Consider the following 19,441-nt stretch of genomic DNA (forward strand, 5'->3'; position numbering starts at 1 on the left):
GGAAAGTCCAAAAAGATACTCTATTGGGAGTTTAAAAAAATGAATCAAAGGGCTGTTATACAGTGTACTAAAATAACGCTGATTTTAACAAAGGCTTAATTTTCAAGCTCATTTTTAGAGAGTGATAATTACTGGACATTTCATAAAACAGGATAATTAACATTTAATTGTTCCTAGGTAAAAACATTCACATAAGCTCACTCAGGGGGAACTGAACCACCTAATAAATAACAGGAAATCCTGGAATAGCATCTCTCAGATAACCAGCTTTATCCCGTAAAGAAATAACAGGCAAGTCCCTGGGCTCAGCCCACTGAATTGAAAGAAAGGTAATGCATAGTGTTTGACAGTTTTCAGATGGAAGAAAATGAACTGTATCCATTACAAAACCCACTATCAGCTAGAAGGAACATATCTGTACTTGTCCCAATAACCAAATGCCAAACATAAAGGAAACAGGGTTGCCAGCTAAAACTGGGAAAAAGGCACAGAATTCTGTCCTTGACTAACCTTTTCAAAGAATTGCAGAGGGTTTTTTATGTGTGTATCTGACCAGAGATTAAAAAGTTGGACATGATAAACACAGACCAAATACAACTTTGATGGCTGCTATAAAAAATAAATGCTAATGAGCCTCTGGAGGGCCAATCCTCAAATTCAAAGGTGATGCTGGCTGATGTACAACCTTTGGAAAACAGTTTTTGAGGACTGCTTTAGAGGGTAAAAAATAAGGGCAGAGAATAGACATTTATCCTGAGTTGGATGCCAGTGCCCTAAATCTAAAGGCATGGAGCTCAAGGGTCATCTAGGCTTTCAGGGAGTGATGCTGTATGTCCCCATCCATCCATCCATCCAAAAGAAAAAATATTTATTGAGCACCTAGGCAAGACAACACTCCAGTCCTCTCGCCTGGAAAATCCCATGGACGGAGGAGCCTGGTGGGCTGCAGTCCATGGGGTCGCTAGGAGTCGGACACGACTGAGCAACTTCACTTTCACTTTCATGCATTGGAGAAGGAAATGGCAACCCACTCCAGTGTTCTTGCCTGGAGAATCCCAGGGACGGGGGAGCCTGGTGGGCTGCCGTCTCTGGGGTCGCACAGAGTCGGACACGACTGAAGTGACTTAGCAGCAGCAGCAGCAGGCAAGACAAACAAGGCAAACCACTCCTGCCCTCAAATTGCTCGTGGTGAGGTGGGGAAATCAGACAAGAAAAGCAATGATGACAATTCACATGAGAAGCAACATATTATGTTTAAGAGTCTATGTGAACCTGGGGACAGAGTGCCAAAGTCTGCAAGTGCAATGAGACAGAAGCACGGCTTAGTCATCTGGGATGGAGACACCCCAATAGAGAGTCATATGTTACACTGTGGGGCTGAAAGCGCTTGGCAAGCAGGTGTATCTTCATGCAGAACGCAGCTGTATCTTTGCATATTTTTGCCATCATAGGAATGATTTTGAAATCTTTGAAGTTTATAAAAATAAGGATGGAGTTTCTGAGAGCCATATCTTGCAGCTCTCATGAGGGATGCCCTTTTCATTCTAGATATTCACAGATGGGAGTTTTAGGAAATCATTTTGCTTGTGTGGTGATAACACGCCTTTTCACACTTCCCTGGTCAGATGGGAGCAGGGGTGGAGTTGCCTTCAAATAGAGAAAAAGAAGAAACCAGCATAGTTTAAATGATACCTTAACTTTCAAATCTAATGGCCAAGTTGGAGATATGGTAAGATGCTGAGAAAACAATAAAGGCAAGAAAATTAAGCCTTTAATACCAGATTCAATCAACTGCTGGACTCTCACTCCCCACGTGACTAAGTTCCTCATGTATAAAAGTTGAAGGGAGCCTAGAGATGAAAGAAAAAGCAAGGGCTCCACAGCTCTCTTTAAAACAAGCATCAGGGAACTTCCCTGGCAATCCAGTGGTTAAGACTCTGAGCTTCCACTGCAGAGGGCTTGTGTTCAATCTCTGGTTGAGGAACTCAGATTCCCCCATCACATGCAGCATGGTGCAGCCAAAATGTAAAAACAAACAAACAAACAAACAAAATCTCCAAGCATCAAGAAACACATTTCTAGAATCTTCTAAGCTTCAGAGGAGGGGGGTGTATTCCAGCTGTCCACAAAAGCTACCTAAGTAAAAACGGTTTTAGGTACCAAATTTCAAATCCCTACTACAAGCTGATTCCTCTGAGCACCAACGTCTACAGTGTACAAAGACTAAAACCAGGGTAAAGAGTTTCCAGCAGAGTCAAGATTAGAGGCACAAACATCTTTGTTACTAATGACTCTCTGCCAGCATGCCCCACAGGAATGCAGAAGTACAGGAAAAAGTAATGAGGAAGATCAGGGGAAGCAACTGAGTCCCCTTTTGAGAGAGTCTCAGACATCAAGCATTTCTGTGAGGAGACAGGTGTAGCATCAGAAACAGAAGCTCTACACTCTGGAAACTAGTACCATCTGAACTGTGAGTACAAGTGCCATGTAATTTAAATGGGAACTGGTGTTTGAACTCAATGTGCTATCAACACAGGCAGAAAACAGTTGAAACACCTGGTCTCATGGTGACATTACACTGATTACTGGGTGCTTTCTGGAGTTAACTGACCAACGATTAAGCTCTTCTGCTCTGGATCATTTCATATGTGTCTCATTCAACTTGATCGTTGTTAATAATCAAGTGCTTAGGTACGATAGCAAGGATTTGAGGGGGGGAAAAAAAGGAAAGGCTGTTAAGTGGCCTCAGGACCATAACAAATAAAAATTTGTTTGCTCAAAGCACCATAACAAATAAAAATACCCAAAGGGTCTTGACCTGGGAGACTCAAAAAGGTACAGTAATAATCTGAAATCTAAACCATTAACCACTAGATATTATTCCCCGATGGCTCAAGCGGTAAAGAAGCTGCCTTTAATGCAGGAGACACAGGAGACGTGGATTTGATCCCTGGGTCGGGAAGATCCCCTGGAGGAGGAAATGGCAGCCCACTCCAGTATTCTTCCCTGGGAAATCCCATGGACAGAGGAACCTGAAGGGCTACAGTTCATGGGTCGAAGAGTCAGACACGACTGAGTGTGCACACAAGACATCACTAAATATATTATCTCTGTGAGAAACATGTTGTTCTAGGTTCACAGCAAGAGTTTGAGGCTAGAATACAAGGTCATTTGCAATTGGCAAAAATAGCATTTAATTTAAAATGCTCAAATTACAACCATATTCCTTGAGGTAGAATTTCAGGACCTTGGTTATGTTTATTCATTTATTGGTATGTATCTGTCAGTGGCTTGACCATTCATTCAGATGCGTCTTTAGGTCTGTTCCTCACATTTTCACAAGAGCACTACAAATCGTTATGTTCTTCCCAGGGAGTACAGGCTTGAAGTCACAACTAAACATTCTTATGATGAGCTCAGTAGAGGGAAAAAAAGATAAGCAAAGTACATCTACTTTTTTCAGTAGTTTAAATTTTGCAGATGCTTCAAGCCAAACCATTAGAAACCACGTATTGAGATTTCATTGCTTTATCTCTTGTAGAAAAGCTTCCTGTATATCTCAAGTACCAACCTACTTGAGATATGGTTTACAAACCAAGTAAGAATCAATACCGCACCTCTCGTAAACCTGCTAAACCTTCTGTTAAGAACTTTCTTCAGAATATCATACTTCTTTTGGAAGTATGGGAACAATCCTTTTCTGTCTTAGTATGAAGGCAAGATGGGTTTCTTCTAAAAAACAAACTTGTCACTCTATTTAAGTGACTTTTGTCTCTGACCATGAATTCTTCTTTGCTGTGGTTGCCAGGAAGGTTAAAGACAAATTTGAAGCTCACCACCACGCAAATACACAGAATTGTGGGGTATGCATTATTGTATGTCCAATCTCATCCTTAGCTTTATTTTCCACCCACTATTGTTCCTTCAAGTAATTCATTCAATTATTTATCCTTTCTGTATGCCTTTTTGTAAGATTCCTATTGGTGCTGATATTTTATCATCTGAAATATACTCATATATGTATATATAATATACTCTTCACTTATGAAAGCTGTAATGGCACAGTACTGCTTACTGGCTTTTGAGTTTATTAAAAATCTAAGATGTGCTCATAGAATAAATTGCTAGCTTTTTAAAAAAGGTACTTATTCTATTCTAGGCCATGATGATTCTTTGAGGTTCATTTGAGTGGGAAATGGTACATATAGCAGAACAATGCAAAAGATAAATGGGAGAGGGAGCAGTAACCTGCATTATGGGAGCATAAAGAATGGAGGGTAAAGGCAGAGACTCTAGAATTAGACTTTTGTTGTTGTTTAGTTGCTCAGTCATGTCCGACTCTTTGAGACCCCATGGACTGTGGCTTGCCAGGCTCCTCAGTCCATGGGATTTCCCAGGCAAGAATACTGGAGTGGGTTGCCATTTTCTCCTCCAGAGATCTTCCTGACCCAGGGATCGAACCCGCATCACCTGTATTGGCAGTGGCATTAAGACTTATCTGGGTTCAAATCCTGCACCTGTCAGTTACCACTTGTGTGAACTTCCTCATCTGCAAAACAGGCAAAATGAGTGTTTCATTCCTAACACTGTTGTGGGGATTAAATGAAATAATTCATTAAAGTGTTTAGAATACTTCCTGACAAATATCAATAACACTCAAAAAACATCAACTGTTAATCAACTGAGTGAATTCAATCACTTTCGTGTCTTCAAGGGAGGGAAGGTCTAAAGATGAACTTCAAGGATAGGAATAACAGGGTCTAAGAGGTTAATGAATTGTTTTCATCCAAGGTGTGATTATAAAGTAACCAGACTGGCTTAACTTCTCTAAGCTTAACTGCTCATCTGTTAAAAGGTATTATTCCAAGGTCACAGGTTTACAGTGGGAGATGTAAAATTCTCAGCATAAAGCCTCGCACACAGCAAGTGTTCTCCAAAGTTAGAGTCAACTTTCTGTATGAGAACGATTGTAACCCATAACAGGGAGAAATATGCTCAGAGTAGCTTTCAAAAATCCACTGATCGTTGTAGAACAGAACAAAATACGACAAAAATGGTTCACTGATGAAGAAACTGTAGGCTGTTTATAGATGGTTTGTGACTTTGGTCTATTTGGGGTTGCACAGAGACAAGATGGCACTCACAGAAAATCCTGATATCCTCATCAATGCAAAAGTTATTTTCAAAATATATAAATGGCCTCTTGGAATGAAGAATGAGGTCAGGAGATCTGGGACCAACTAACTAGGTGACCTGGGTAAGCCACTCAGTTCTCAGAAGGTCCTTTTATCCGCACAGGGATAGTGCTGGTCTGTGGGTGACCTCAAAGGGTCCTTTCGCCTCCTATGCATTAAAGAACTCTATTAATAGAACAGGTGATTTCCCTGGATTGTCAGGCTAGCTCTTAGGGCATGTGATTAGATTTTCAACTGACAAGTGATTTTACATTTTATTGGGTTTCATGCTGGAGTTTCTCACTTGACAATGCTCCATGGTCAGGTAGACCAGCCGAAGTTGATAGTGATCAAATTGAGACATTAATTGAGAATAGAAATATGCTCAGAATATAAGTTCCTTTTCCGCCTTGTTACTGTGCTTGGACGAGGCCATTAGTGACCTTAGACAGCAGTTTCTACTTGGAGAACCTACATCTGAACACATGAAATTGACTGCTCTTCCAAGCCTGGTAGGTGACTTTATTTTTTTTTGGTGCTCTACAGAAGATTAGGAGTGGAAGTGCCTGTCTTCTTATATCTTTATGTCCTGTTAAAGCATTAAGGTGTTCAGAATTCAGAACAATCTGGATTGGATTACTCAGGCCATTTCCATAGATATTGTATTTATGTTCTTTGATGTCCTCTCCTAGCCTGTGCCCTAAATTTTCCTTTGAGGTCACCGGCCAAAAGGATCCATTGATTGCCAGAAAGGTGAGCATTTCATTGCATAATTAAGATGCTGACAATTGCCTCAGGGGGAAAGTGGAGTGAACAATGAAACTAGGAAAGAGAAAATACAACAAAAGAAGAAAAAGGCTTAACTATTATCCTGAAAGGAAATAAGCTGTGAAATAACACAAAAGACTATCAAGGACAAAGAACATGAGTGGGAAAGAAAGAGATCTTTATTAAGGAAGATGGTATGTTTTAAAGGTGGGGAAACAGAAACACTTTGATCCTGGGGTCGGAAAGAATGCAAAGCCATTCTCCTGGTGTTTATTCTTCAGTAGGTAAGCCACTTAAGTGCTTTCATCTGATCAGGCACCAGGCTCAGCAGTAAAAGGAGTTTCAGAAATATAACCTTATTTGTGCTGAACAGATTTCAGTTTTACTTTACATACCCTTGAATTATCTACATTGCACATTGATTTAATTGCAGGTAAATTCCACAATGTCTCCCCTCCAGCTGAAGTAAACACTACTCTGGAATATCGGTCACCTGGTGACAGGGGAAAAAAAAAAGAAAAAAGTTTATAAATTATTCATTTATTTCAGAAGACTCAGCATTCAGAAATAATTCAAACTGGGAAACCACATGGGCAATTCATTAGCAGTGGGGAATCCTGTCTTTCATTAAATTCCAGGAGAAAAATGTAAAAAAAAAATTTTTTTTTAAATATTGCTTTAGCTCAAAGCCTTTGTAGACTCACTGCATCTTAAAAATCATAGCAGTTATGTAACATATCTAGTTCTGATCAGACTGTAATTAGGAAGAACAATACATAAGAACTTTTGGCAGAAAATCAATTGAATGCCTCCCTCTTAATTTCACAACATATCACCACAGTGGTATATAAAATCAAAGAATGAGGCACCAGTGCATATCAAGAATGGATTATAGGGGTGTTCTCTGTGGCAGCTAACTAGAGAGCAAAGATGGCAAGCGATCAATTTTAAAGCACTAACAAAAGTCAGCTAAACACAGAATGCTAGCCAGGATCACAGACATACTCGTCATTCTTGCTAAGTGCTCCGAGTTCTAGAAAAAATATTTTGAGAATCATACTGTTACAAAATACATCTCCGAACAAGGGAGGCTGTGTGATATCCTGGGAAGAACATTGTCTTTAGAGTGAAAACTGGGTTGTAACCAGCTTCTGTCATTTATTAGCTAGGTGACCTTAGGCAACTAACAGCTTCCCTGAGCCTCAGTTCCTCATCTGTAAAATAAAGACAGCAACACTTTCTCAAGAAGGTGTTGAGAATTAAATGAGATACTGAAAAACAGGTGCTCAATAAGTACTGTTTCTGCTCCCTCAGCCATTAAAAAATTAACATAAGTGAATTGAAACAAAGTAGGTTAATTTCATATGATCGAAAATGCCAAATGGTGCGAACAAAGAAAATCAATTTGCAAATTTATGAATAAAGCTTTATTACATGAGCATTTATTAATGGTCACAAAGTTTTCTTTAGTAAACTCCTGTCTTCAAGACAAAGACCCTGAAGTTTGAATAGATATAGAAACATCTAAGACCCAATCAGGTCCCCTAGTGATCTAAGAAGATAAGACAAAAAACACATCTTAGAAGGATTTTCAGCAACAACAAAAAAAGCTGAAACCAAAGGAGTTTCGATGTTAATATTCACTTAATCAGAAATTGAAGTTATCACAATTCCTCACTTGTAACCATGAGGGCTAATCAATGACATACAAAATTAAACATGTTTCTCTGAGGCCCTGAACTCTTCTTTCCTGGCAGCTCGAGAGAGCCTGGTGGGCTGCCATCTATGGGGTGGCACAGAGTCAGACACGACTGAAGCGACTTAGCAGCAGCAGCAGCAACAGAGGAACCAGGCTGACTCTAGGCGACAGCAGATTTTGTTTAGTGAATTTGCTGCCAACATTTAGAGATCTGTGATGCCATACTGAAATCAGGATTCCTGGCCTCTAGGGATTTCTTACAATATATGGGCCCTCATTTTTTCAAGGCCGTATTCTGCCATATACTCTTCAATCACCATCACTTCCTACTGTCTTAACTCAGTTCACTTATCTCATCCATAAATAAGCTGAGTCGCTGAGGCACGCAAGCTTTGAACCTCTGGACTTTATTTGTTCGTCTTTCTTCCACTAATGCCTAATGACAAGGCAGGCACAAGAAGGCTATTAATACAGGTGTTTTGACAGTAGATTATTTCAGGGTTCAATCTAAAAATATGTACAAGGAGTTTTTTAAAATGACTTGAAATATTGAGCAAGGTCAATAATTTTATTAGATTTATATCTGTCTTAAAACTGGCTATAACACAATCCTCTCTTTCTTATTATTTTTTTCTTTTTCGCTCATTATTTTTTTTAATTATAGGTAAATAAATTCAGATTGCTGCTGCTGCTAAGTCGCTTCAGTCGTGTCCGACTCTGTGCGACCCCAGAGACGGCAGCCCACCTGTCCCTGGGATTCTCTAGGCAAGAACACTGGAGTGGGTTCAGATTAGTGGTTGACTAACATAGAGAAGTAAAATTACAAGTTAATTAAACAAAATCTCTTGAAGCATGATAGAAACAGTAAAGCTGTGTGACCAGTCACATACACCCAGACAGTCTAGGTTATCAGTCACGTTCAATCCCAGGAAACTTAGAGAGGTTTGTCATTTATGATGCTACTCACTTGGAACGTCACAGAAAAAGCTGTCCTTGTGGAAGTTCCAGTCAACTTCTCTCTTCTCTCTTTCATAATGATCGTCTGACCACCTATCATCCCGATGGCTGAAATAGAACACAATTTGATCTTCAGTCAAGTCCTCACCATTCCAAGGATGAGAAGCCTACTGGTAACAATACTGCCTCAAAGTCATGACCTATTTAGTGCTTGGTATGAAGTTGGACGGATGGGCATAAGCAACCACCATTAATTTTCTCACTTCTGAAAAAGGAAAAAAAACAAACAAAACAAAACAAACCCAAACCCAAACATTCACTAACAGACAACACAATCTTAAAAGACACTGATAATTTCGACACATTCAGTGGTAAAGATTTTGAGCCACACATTTTAGATGTAATCGTTTTGCGCAGGCAGTGTTTATAAGTGGAATTCATTAGCAGTGTTTTGTCTAAAAGTTAATAAATGGTTACCTTTTGGCTTGTTCATCTGCATATTTAAAGGGGTAATTTGCTAATGTTGCTTTGTATCCTGTATTTTTCACCATGTTATTCCATGTGACCAGTCTCTGGCCTATTGCAGTCCCTCTTGGTTCAAAACCCTAAGGCAAAATATTACAAATTCCCATTAGTGTACTTCATTTCAGGCTAAGTATAGTTATAACAGCTTGGGAAGGCAATGTCAAGGTGATGGATAGCTTTCAACAGAAAATAAATACGTTCCTCAGAGCTACTCCAGAGGTGAACTGCATTAAAACAAGATGATTTGACATAATAATGATCACCTACTTACTGTGACAAAACGGCCTGATTCTTTGGTATGTTACATATCTCAGCAAAGAGGAGGATAAAAAACTTATCTGAAGCTTCTCTTCCATATGCATCCCTAGCATTTAGTAAATACTTATTTTTTTTTTTTTTGTAAATACTTATTTTTATATTATAAAACATCATGGTCAAATTAAATTATGTTATGCATGCTTTACAAAGAGTTTATTGTTATCATTATCCTCATTCATATTTTCCTCCCTATTCCACACCCAAGGGACATCTTTCAAAACTTAAAAACAGACCCTGCTCTCTCTTGCTGCTGCTGCTGCTAAGTCGCTTCAGTCGTGTCCAACTCTGTGCGACCCCATAGACGGCAGCCCACCAGGCTCCCCTGTCCCTGGGATTCTCCAGGCAAGAACACTGGAGTGGGTTGCCATTTCCTTCTCCAACGCATGAAAGTGAAAAGTGAAAGTGAAGTCGCTCAGTCGTGTCTGACTCTTAGCGACCCCATGGACTGCAGCCTACCAGGATCCTCCATCCATGGGATTTTCCAGGCAAAAGTACTGGAGTGGGGTGCCATTGCCTTCTCCTTGCTCTCTCTTAGTAACACTGAAATTCCTTTAACTTCCTCGGGAAAAAAAAGGTGATATTCTGGTTTTAAAGATTTTGTGAAAATGTTTTTATAGTCTGCAGATTCTCCAATTTACAGCTTTTTAGCTTAACATGGAGACCAAGAAACAGATTTCCAGATTTTTGAAGGTGGGCAAGTTCCTTGACCGCCTTTGAGAACCTGAGAATACAAACAAGTCTTTCCTCTTTCAGAAAGTGACTATACTTACTGATGGCTTGAGAAGGTTTCAAAAGAGAGGGTACTAGATAGCATAAGACAAAGTGTCCTAAAATGCTTAATCTTTTGAGATGATCGAAGGCTAAATAAAATAGATGAGCAGATTCTATTGGCTCAGTTTTCCTTACCAGCAATGGATCAGAGAAATCAGGAAGCTCTGGCACTAATACTCCAACCAAGGCGCAGACCACGATGAACACCGTGCACATGCCCAAGACAACCACAGGCCAGTCTGCTATCAGGGCTGCGTAACTACAAAAGCAGAGAGAGATCACAGAGAAAGCCACTTAGAAGCAGAGTAAAGTTTTTTCACTACCTAACAGCAATTTGTTAATTCTTCCTACTTCAGACATAGTACAGGTATTTATCAATGAAAGAGCTAATGAGATTATAAACTGTTGTTCCTCAGTTGCTAAGTCGTGTGTGACTCTTTGTGCCTCCACGGACTGTAGTATGCCAGGCTTCCCTGTCTTTCACTATCTCCTGCAGTTTGCTCAAATTCATGTCTGTTGAGTCAGTCATGCTATCTAACCAACTGAAAGTGAGCATAATGTCCATTTCTGACAAGTAATATTTCATTGCTGTATCTATGCCTAGGAAAAAGATCTTGAATCTACACTTTCTAAGTGGAAAAAAACATATTTTAACAGAGGCTCCATCCTCTTTGCAGTCTCTTCCAGAACTTTTGTTTCTCCAGTTATTCCTTTCTTCCTACTTTCACTCCATCACTTCTTGAAAAAGAACCCAGCCCATAAATAGGTTCAGGTAAAGCTTTAAGAATTGTTATTTTAGATGCTATTTTAGATGTCCAACTCTTTGTGACCCCATGGACTGTAGCCTGCCAGCCGCCTCTGTCCATGGAATTCTTTAGGCAAGAACACTGGAGTGGGTTGCCATTTCCTCCTCCAGGGGATCTTCCCGGCCCAAGGAACAAACCTGCGTCTCCTGCACTGGCAGACAGAGTCTTTACTGCTGAGCCACCCGGGAAAGCCTGTAAGCCTTAAGAATAACCAAACCAAACTGAAACCTCCCATAAACCTATTAACCTTCCTTTTAGTTAAAACAAAAAGTTGGACACAGAACAATAATGAACTTATCCACTAGACTGTGAGCTACATGAGGGCAGAGACTTTTGATTTGATTGAGTGGTTGATTTAGTACAGTATTAGTGCCCTCTTCTTTTTGCTAAACATTTATATACTTTCTTCTTTGAAAATTATTTTTTATTGGAGTATAGTTGTTTTACAATATGTGTTAGTTTCTACTGTACAGCAAAACCAATCAGCCATACACATATATACATCCCCTCCCTTCGGAATTCCTTTCCATTTCAGGTCACCACAGTGCACTAAGTAGAGTTCCCTGTATGTTCTCATTGGTTATCTATTTTACACACAGTATCGGTAGTATGTATATGCCAATCCCAATCTCCCAATTCCTCCCATCCCCTCTTCTCCCTTGATATCCACACAGTTGTTCTCTATGTCTGTGTCTCTATTTCTGCTGTGCAAATAGAAAACTAATATAGATGATCCTGTCTGCAGAACAGTGTCTTTTAAAAGGTGCTTGGTCACTATCTATTGATTAGATGAACAAACACCCATGTATCTATCTTCCCTCAATTCTCTAATCACCATGGCCTGGCTGTGGTTTCTTACTACATCTCAGAAACTCCTCTCTGTTACCAAATCCCACAGTCAAGTCATTTCCCCCAATACCCTTCCCATACCCTCCTTCACTATCTTCCACTGAAAGACCTGTTTCTGGGCCCTTCCGTAAGATCTTGGACCAGGCCTTCCTAACCTGATGCTTGCAGATCTTGCTAACAACTTACTGCTTAATAGAAGTTGACTAAATTGAACTCTTCTAAAATTCAAAATGTATTCTGCCAACTTCAGGTTTCTTGAATTTTTATCAGAGAAGAAAAGAAACATCTAACTTCTGGACAATAACTCTTTAAGTCTCAACAGTGTTAGCTCATTGGGCTGCTGTGATGGCTATTTCTGGCTTATTTGAAATAGACTTCTTGCTCAGATATTTTGAGTTTCTTCTTCAAAATCACGCTGGCAGTTTAAAGAAAGCTTGTGGCTCTACAATTCTGAAAAAAGCTACAAGATGTCTCTAAGAATAGATGGCTGATTTTTATATTCTGATCGCTCAACTTCATAGATCTGGCTTCATGGAGATATTCACATTAAATAAAATATAACATAATTATGCTTTAAGGCAGCACTTGCACAGGCATTTTTCATTATTTTTCTTTTAAAAGCAACCTTAGGAGAATAAAGAATAATAGCTTGCACCCACTAAGAGTTCCAGTTGCTCTGATGCTTTACATAGATTATCATCTCACAGAATTCTCACAACAAATTTATGAGATGAAACTGAGGCATGGTCAGGTTGAATAACTTGTTCAAAGTCACAAGCTGGCCCTGGTCATGAAACAAGTATGTCCTTGGGATGTAATGTACAACACAGTAACTATAGTTAATAATACTATACTGTATATTTGAAAGCTGCTAGGGGAGTAGATTTTAAAAGTTCTCACTACAAGAAAGAAAAAAATTTTGTAACTGTGTGTAGTGATGAATGTTAACTAGACTTATTGTGGTGATTATTTCACAATACATATGAATATCCAATTATTATGTTATACACCTGAAACTTATATAATGTTACATATCAATTATATCTTTAAAAAAAAGTCACGAAGCTAGGAAGCCAGGTAGTCTGGTTTAAGAGTCTGGCTTCTTAGCTACTATGATATCTCTTGCTTCGAACACAAGAGAAACAAAAGCCATCAAGAATAAGTCAACTTGCCACAAACAGATGCTTTCCAAAACTGTCATTTAGGATTAAATTCCTAAGCCACACTCTTAATTTCTCTGTGCAAAATCATATAGACCCAAAGGACTTCAAGTTTGAACATGATTCACTAACGTAAATTCTGCATTTAAAAACTCATTAAGGAAAAATTATGCCAGATAAGGTGGAATAACTTAAGAATAATCCTGAATGTATTGAAAACACATAAATCAGAATATGTTGATTGTAGTTATTCAAATGTAAACACCAAGTGGTCAGAATCGTCCGTATTTCCAGAACACACCCAATGCTTATATTTTCTATACTTTATTTCCTCCTCCACCAAATGCAAACCAAGATGAAAGTAACTGGTTTGAAGCAATAAAATCCTTTGTCAATAGCACGTTTGAGACTTTCTGTTCATTGCTTCAGGTTTAAAAAAAAGTCCTTTACATTTTAGACCTTTAAAATATCAGCCCTATGAAGTGAAAAGGGCTCCAGGCTTACACAATTACTCATTATACTTTATATTAAATGGATCAATTTTCTTTCAAATAAACCAGAAGTTATGCATTTTTACCTACAAACATGTTATCAATAGAAGGCCATGGGCCCCAAATTGCTTAGTTTTCATACTGTGGTTTAATTTACCTATATAATGACTTTTTGTTTGTGTCTTGAAAAATCTGCACACATGCACAGCAATCTTAAAAACTCATTCAATAATTGCTTTTTCTTGCTTTTGAAAACATTTGGTTTTGATTTTACAGCACTGGTCTCTACCATATCTGTGCATGGACTACATATGGAAACTTTACGGTATTAGTGATTTCAGCACATTTCTTCCAAACACATTTAACCTTACCCTATTACAAATCCACTTCCTCACACAGCACATGTTTCACATGCTAACCTTTCTTTGAGACAACTGCTCGCACTTAAGAAATGGAATCACTATCCTGAGGACATCAAGCACCACGGGGGGAAAGCCCTAACTCTTTTGAGTAAATATTACTCAGACAGTGGTTTCTGCTAAATATCACACAGTAACTGAGGCCATTTCTGCTTCCTGCTGTCTATGCTAAGATGTTGTGTAACTACGGGCACCATGTGGGAAACAAAAGTTTCATATATAATATGAAACCCAGACAATGGTTGTAATATTATGACAAAATCTAATAAAGCAGGAAAATTGGAGAAGTAAAGGAAATTAAAAATGACCTATAAATCTTACAGCTACAGTTTTCTAGCTAATTCCCTTCATGATGCATCTGAGTTCAAGGTACATATTCTAAGTTTAAATTTGAATAAAGGACCTGTGCATTCTTTTCTCTGAAAAGTCAACTACACATGCATTGGAAGAATTTCCCAAAGGACCACTCTTTTACTATAATATGTTCCTCTGTATACCATGTAGTAATTGTCTTTCATCTGCCTGATCTAATTTTGTACATCTTTAGACCACACTACAACATAACTGTATGTGCCATCCACTTCTCTGGCTCCTGGATGACAGCAGGCAGTCTTTTCTTAATGACTGACTGACCAGGTGATGGTTTTCCTCAAGGCCCTACTGCTGTATCAGCTGCTTAGGTTAGGCCCGCAGCACTACCCATGGCACTGTTGGACTGGATTGGCCAGAAAGTTGGTTTGGGTTTTTTATTTGGTACAGATAAACCTGAATGAACTTTTTGACCAACCCAATATAAAAGAGCACATCATCATCTCAAGAGGTCACGTATCAAACAGCACAGATATGAAGGATTCATTCTCCTTCTATAAAACGACAGATAACAGAAGGAGCAGGGAGAATGGATTGCATTTGTGGGTGAACTGCAGATCTGAGTGAGTGGGCAGGCTGCCTAGCACCCTGGTCCAGGCTGTTCCTGCCCTGCTAAAGTTTTCATGAGGTATATCGACCTTGATGGCTCAAGAGATAAAGAATCCTCCCTGCGGTGCAGGAGACTTGGATTTGATCCCCGAGTCGGAAAGATCCCTAGAGGAGAACATGGCAACCCACTCCAGTATTCTTGCCTAGAAAATCGCATGGACAGAGGAGCCTGATGGGCTATAGTCAATGGGGTCGCAAGGAGTCGGACACGACTAAGCACACACATATACATGGGAAGTCCCTCAAACATACTCACAGATTCTCAGTCATGTTATTATTGGGTTTACTCTGGGAAAAGATCAGCAATAACTGTTAAAACAAATAAATGAAGTATCTTAGAGGGCGAACTTATGCTCATGTGACATTATAAGGGGGACCTGTTTTAAATGGACCATTTGTATTACAATAAGACCCTCCATAGTAAACTTTCCTCTAATCTTAGTTTACAAAGATCTTTTTCTTTTGACTTTTGCTGCCTTTCTGGAAACCCTCTCCTCTTTCTCCCCTTCCTTTCCGAGCGGAGAGCCAGGCTTTAGAGAGTATGAGTACCTAGGACCTGAGGCCTCTTTTCCTGACCAACTACCCCAGTCCTTAACCCTTAATAGCCTGGCTTTTGCTCTGGTGAGTCTTCTGAAACTGCCAATGTCAACTGTCTTGGTTTTCATCTTCTTTTACCTAAGAAATATTTAACACTTTAGCTATTGCTTGCTTCCTAAAAAAATCTCTTCCTCCTGTGTTTCTTCCCTTCTGTTTCCTTTAACATATGTTCCTTATCCCTCTTCTAAGGGTAAGCGTTTCTAAATGTTATTAATCCTAACTTTTCTAGTGGCATCAACTATCAATTTAGTGGAATATTTGAAGTTTATGGAATTTCACAGAAGAAAACAGTACAGAACTCTTTCTTGTGAAGTAATAAACTCATTCAACAGTTAGTATTACATAGTAAGGACGCAGGTTTTCTGGGAATAAAATCATAGTAGATATGGATATTATCCTCAAGGAACTTAGAGCCTAATTCAGAAAATCAGACAGGTACACAAATACCTACAGAACTAGGTCAACAGAGGTGTATGTTTACAGGGATACAGATAAAAAATTTTGTGAATTCTATGAAGGAAAAGATTACTGTCAGCTAGGGTGGGAAAAGGGAATCAGAAAAAGCTAATTTTAGGAAGAAGTTGTATTTACATGTGCGTATATTGAAAAGAAGAAATGAAAACTTTTAAAAATACAAATCTTTTAACAGAGAAAAATACATATGACTCTTCCAAAATGTAAGAGTTTTGGTCATTTAAGAAGATCCTATTATTTCCAGAAAAATGGAAATTCATTTTCTTCATGTGTCATATTTACTTTATGACACATTTTCGTATAACCTCTTTCCTTCATCTTTTTTCCATGTTTTTTGTTGCAAAATTGGGTAAAAAACAATGTAGTATATGCATACCATGGAATACCATTCAGTCTTAAAAAGGAAGGAACTTCTGATGCGTGCTCATGGATGACACTTGAGAACAATATGCTAAGTGAAATCAGAGAGTCACAAAGGACACACGCTGCACTCTTCCACTCATATGAGATGTTAGAGTGATGGGATTAACAGAGACAGGGAAGAGCGGTGGTTGCCGGGAGCTGGGGGAGGAAGAAGCGAGCAGGTACTATTTAATGGGTACAGAGGTTCAGTTTTGCAAGTTGGAAAAAGTTCTGGAGACTGATGGTAGTGATGTTTGTACAGTAATGTGAATGTACTTAATGCCAGAGAAGTGTACACTTTAAAATGGTTAAGATGGTAAATTTTATGCTATGTCTATTTGATTACAATTTACAAATATTTTTAAATATAAAAGGAATTTACTAATTAAAATTTATGTAGCAATCTTATTCCAAAGAAAGAATAACTCTCCTGAGGAAGGCTTCAGAGATATCAGCATCTGAGCTTCCTTAGCAAAGGAATTTCAAATATCATGAAGAATTTCTTAACAATCTCATATTTGGAATCACCATGCAAAAAGACATCTGATGAGACAATGCTTTTTTTTGGGAAACATTTGTCCATTTAAAACTTTGATTTTCTACTAAAAAATGCAAACTTAAAAATTTTCACATAAAAAAGTACCTCCATCTTAACATGACAACAAAATTTTTATAAAGAGACACAGATGAGCCATCTGAAATAAACTGCTGTGAGTTCAAGTCATGGCAGTTGGCTGGATGGTTTCTCTCTCATCAATAAGTAAGACATGGAGAAGCCAAGCCATACAGGAAAGAATTCAAAATAATCATGCAAATATAAATGATCAAAGTGAAAGTGAATGTTGCTCAGTCGTGTCAGACTCTTTGCGACCCCACGGTGTACAGTCCATGGAATTTCCCAGGCCAGAATACTGGAGAGGGTGGCCTTTCCCTTCTCCAGGGGATCTTCCCAACCCAGGGATCGAACCCAGGTCTCCCGCATTGCAGACAGATTCTTTACCAGCTGAGCCACCAGGGAAGCCCATAAATGATCAAACCCAACTAGAATTTAAAGGCTAAAAGACTCCCTTGGGATTAAAACCACTTTTTGGAGTTCAGGATTCCTCAAGCAGCCAAATCAGTGGAAATATAATTTTCCTTCATAAAAATACAAATGAGGAAGGCAAAAACAGCAGGAAAACGTAAAGAAAATACTAAAATGGGAAAAGAACATACTTATTTCATAAGATGATCCAGACTACTTTACCTTTTTGGTAACTTGAAAGGTCTGGATGGTCTGGAAAAAAGCAAAGGAAAAACAATCAGAAACAAGTCATCATAATACAAACAAATGCTTTATATATACATATAACATTTCACTTATTATCTCTCCTTATGAAAGAATCCTTGAAGAGTTAAAAAAGACATTTCTATTTGAGAGATTTTGGATTTAATAATGAATGTTGACCACCTTGTATGCCAGTAGGTGGCATATTCTCAGATGTTCATCACACACTCCTAGGGGAATCATAGTCATACCAGACATTCTCCAAACCTATAGCTACAGATTCCCTCATCTCTCTCACAACAGGAAGCCACATACCTCTCTCCAATCCGAGCTGCTTCTTACTTACATCTTTTTTCTTTTAATTTGGACATCAATACCTTCTTCAGCTAGAAATATCATATCACCTCTTCAGTTACAAAATTTACTGCTCATGTTCCACCATGCTGGAAGACAATGATTCTCCCCGTATGGGATGAAGACCCCTGGGAGTTCCTCATATCCTTCACAGGGTTTTTCAGGGCCTCCCTCTTCCAACCCCATACCTCTTTAAGGCTGGGTTTCGTCCATAATATTATATACTTCAACCAAACAGCAGACTGCAATAGACTGACTGCAGAAGCAAGTATGAGAAGCCTGCTGTCTCCTATTAAACCACACATCAAAGAGACTAACAAAAATGTGAAACAGTGCTAATCACCTCACTACAGTTTTTTTTTTTCATTTTGGAAATTATTTTTCATAACTTATGTTAACATGTAAAGGGCTTACAGTCATTATTTTAAAAGAGTTAAATTAAAAAATTTAAATTTCTCAGTTTTAATTCCAATGTGGTACATATCAGATATAACACATAAAATATTAATACCTCTGGATCCTTAATAATTTTGAAAGTGTAAAAAGGTTGTGAGATCAAAAGGTTTGATAACCATTACAATAATACTGAGAGGATACTTAAATATTTGCTTAGTAAATGAGTAATTTCCTACCTGTGTACTCTCTCCTAATCTGAAATCTACCACCAGGCTGTACCATACTTTGAGGAGACAAAACAAAATGAAACATCTATTTTTGGTTTTTCTACTTCAATCTATTATTCTTCCAGTAGTTAGACCTCTGTTTTAGATTTTCTTTGTGATCTAAAATTTCCTTTCTTATTCTTTCCTCTCTTATTTATATGTCTCAGTAATATATATGTATTCATTCTTTAAAAAATATTTATTTAACTCCTGGTATTGCCATGAATGAGACCAACAGGGTCCCAAACTTCATGGAACTCACATTCCAGAATGCACTTTGTATCAATCTGCTTACAGAAAAGATGCATATGTTCTAAATTTCATGTGGTTTGTACATGTCCTCGTTGATGACTCTAAGCCCCTTAAAAATATTATACTCAAGGAGATGAAACAACCCCAGAGATTGTAAGCACTGGAAACAGTCTTAGAGAAGACATATCCCAATTCCATCCCAGTCCTATTTTCAGAGATGAGCCTCTGTTTGCCTTTGGTCATTCAGGGTCTTAGGAACAGAGCTGTAGAGAGAATTCATGTTTCCTGATCCCCACTTTGCTGTTCTTAGTCTTGTGTGTGTCAGTCTGTAATACCAAGGGGGGAAAATGACATAGGGATAATCATAAAGTATTCATCTGTCATATATGAAAATCAGTAGTATTTCTGTGGGGAGATACGGAATTTAGAGTTTCTAGTAAGAAGAGCATAAGAGACCTTATTGCTTCACAAATAAATATGAGACCAAATATTTGTGAATATTCTTTAGCATTACTAAA

At 38.5% G+C, this 19,441-nt stretch overlaps 1 protein-coding gene across 8 annotated transcripts in view; it reads right to left on the reverse strand.

Annotated features, from left to right (window-relative positions):
• The window catches only part of DISP1 (dispatched RND transporter family member 1), a 227,440-nt gene that overhangs the window by 8,767 nt on the left and 199,232 nt on the right, over positions 1-19,441 (reverse strand). For all 8 annotated transcript variants that reach the window (XM_070385469.1, XM_070385471.1, XM_070385470.1 and 5 more), the window contains 5 exons: positions 17,635-17,664; positions 10,348-10,471; positions 9,076-9,203; positions 8,609-8,706; positions 6,338-6,435 (listed from right to left, as the gene is read on the reverse strand). In XM_070385469.1, the coding sequence (XP_070241570.1) occupies positions 6,338-6,435; positions 8,609-8,706; positions 9,076-9,203; positions 10,348-10,471; positions 17,635-17,664 (478 nt within the window). The remainder of the gene's footprint in view (positions 1-6,337; positions 6,436-8,608; positions 8,707-9,075; positions 9,204-10,347; positions 10,472-17,634; positions 17,665-19,441) is intronic.

The sequence above is a fragment of the Bos mutus genome, chromosome 16 (assembly GCF_027580195.1).
Source record: "Bos mutus isolate GX-2022 chromosome 16, NWIPB_WYAK_1.1, whole genome shotgun sequence".
Taxonomy (NCBI): Eukaryota; Metazoa; Chordata; class Mammalia; order Artiodactyla; family Bovidae; genus Bos; species Bos mutus.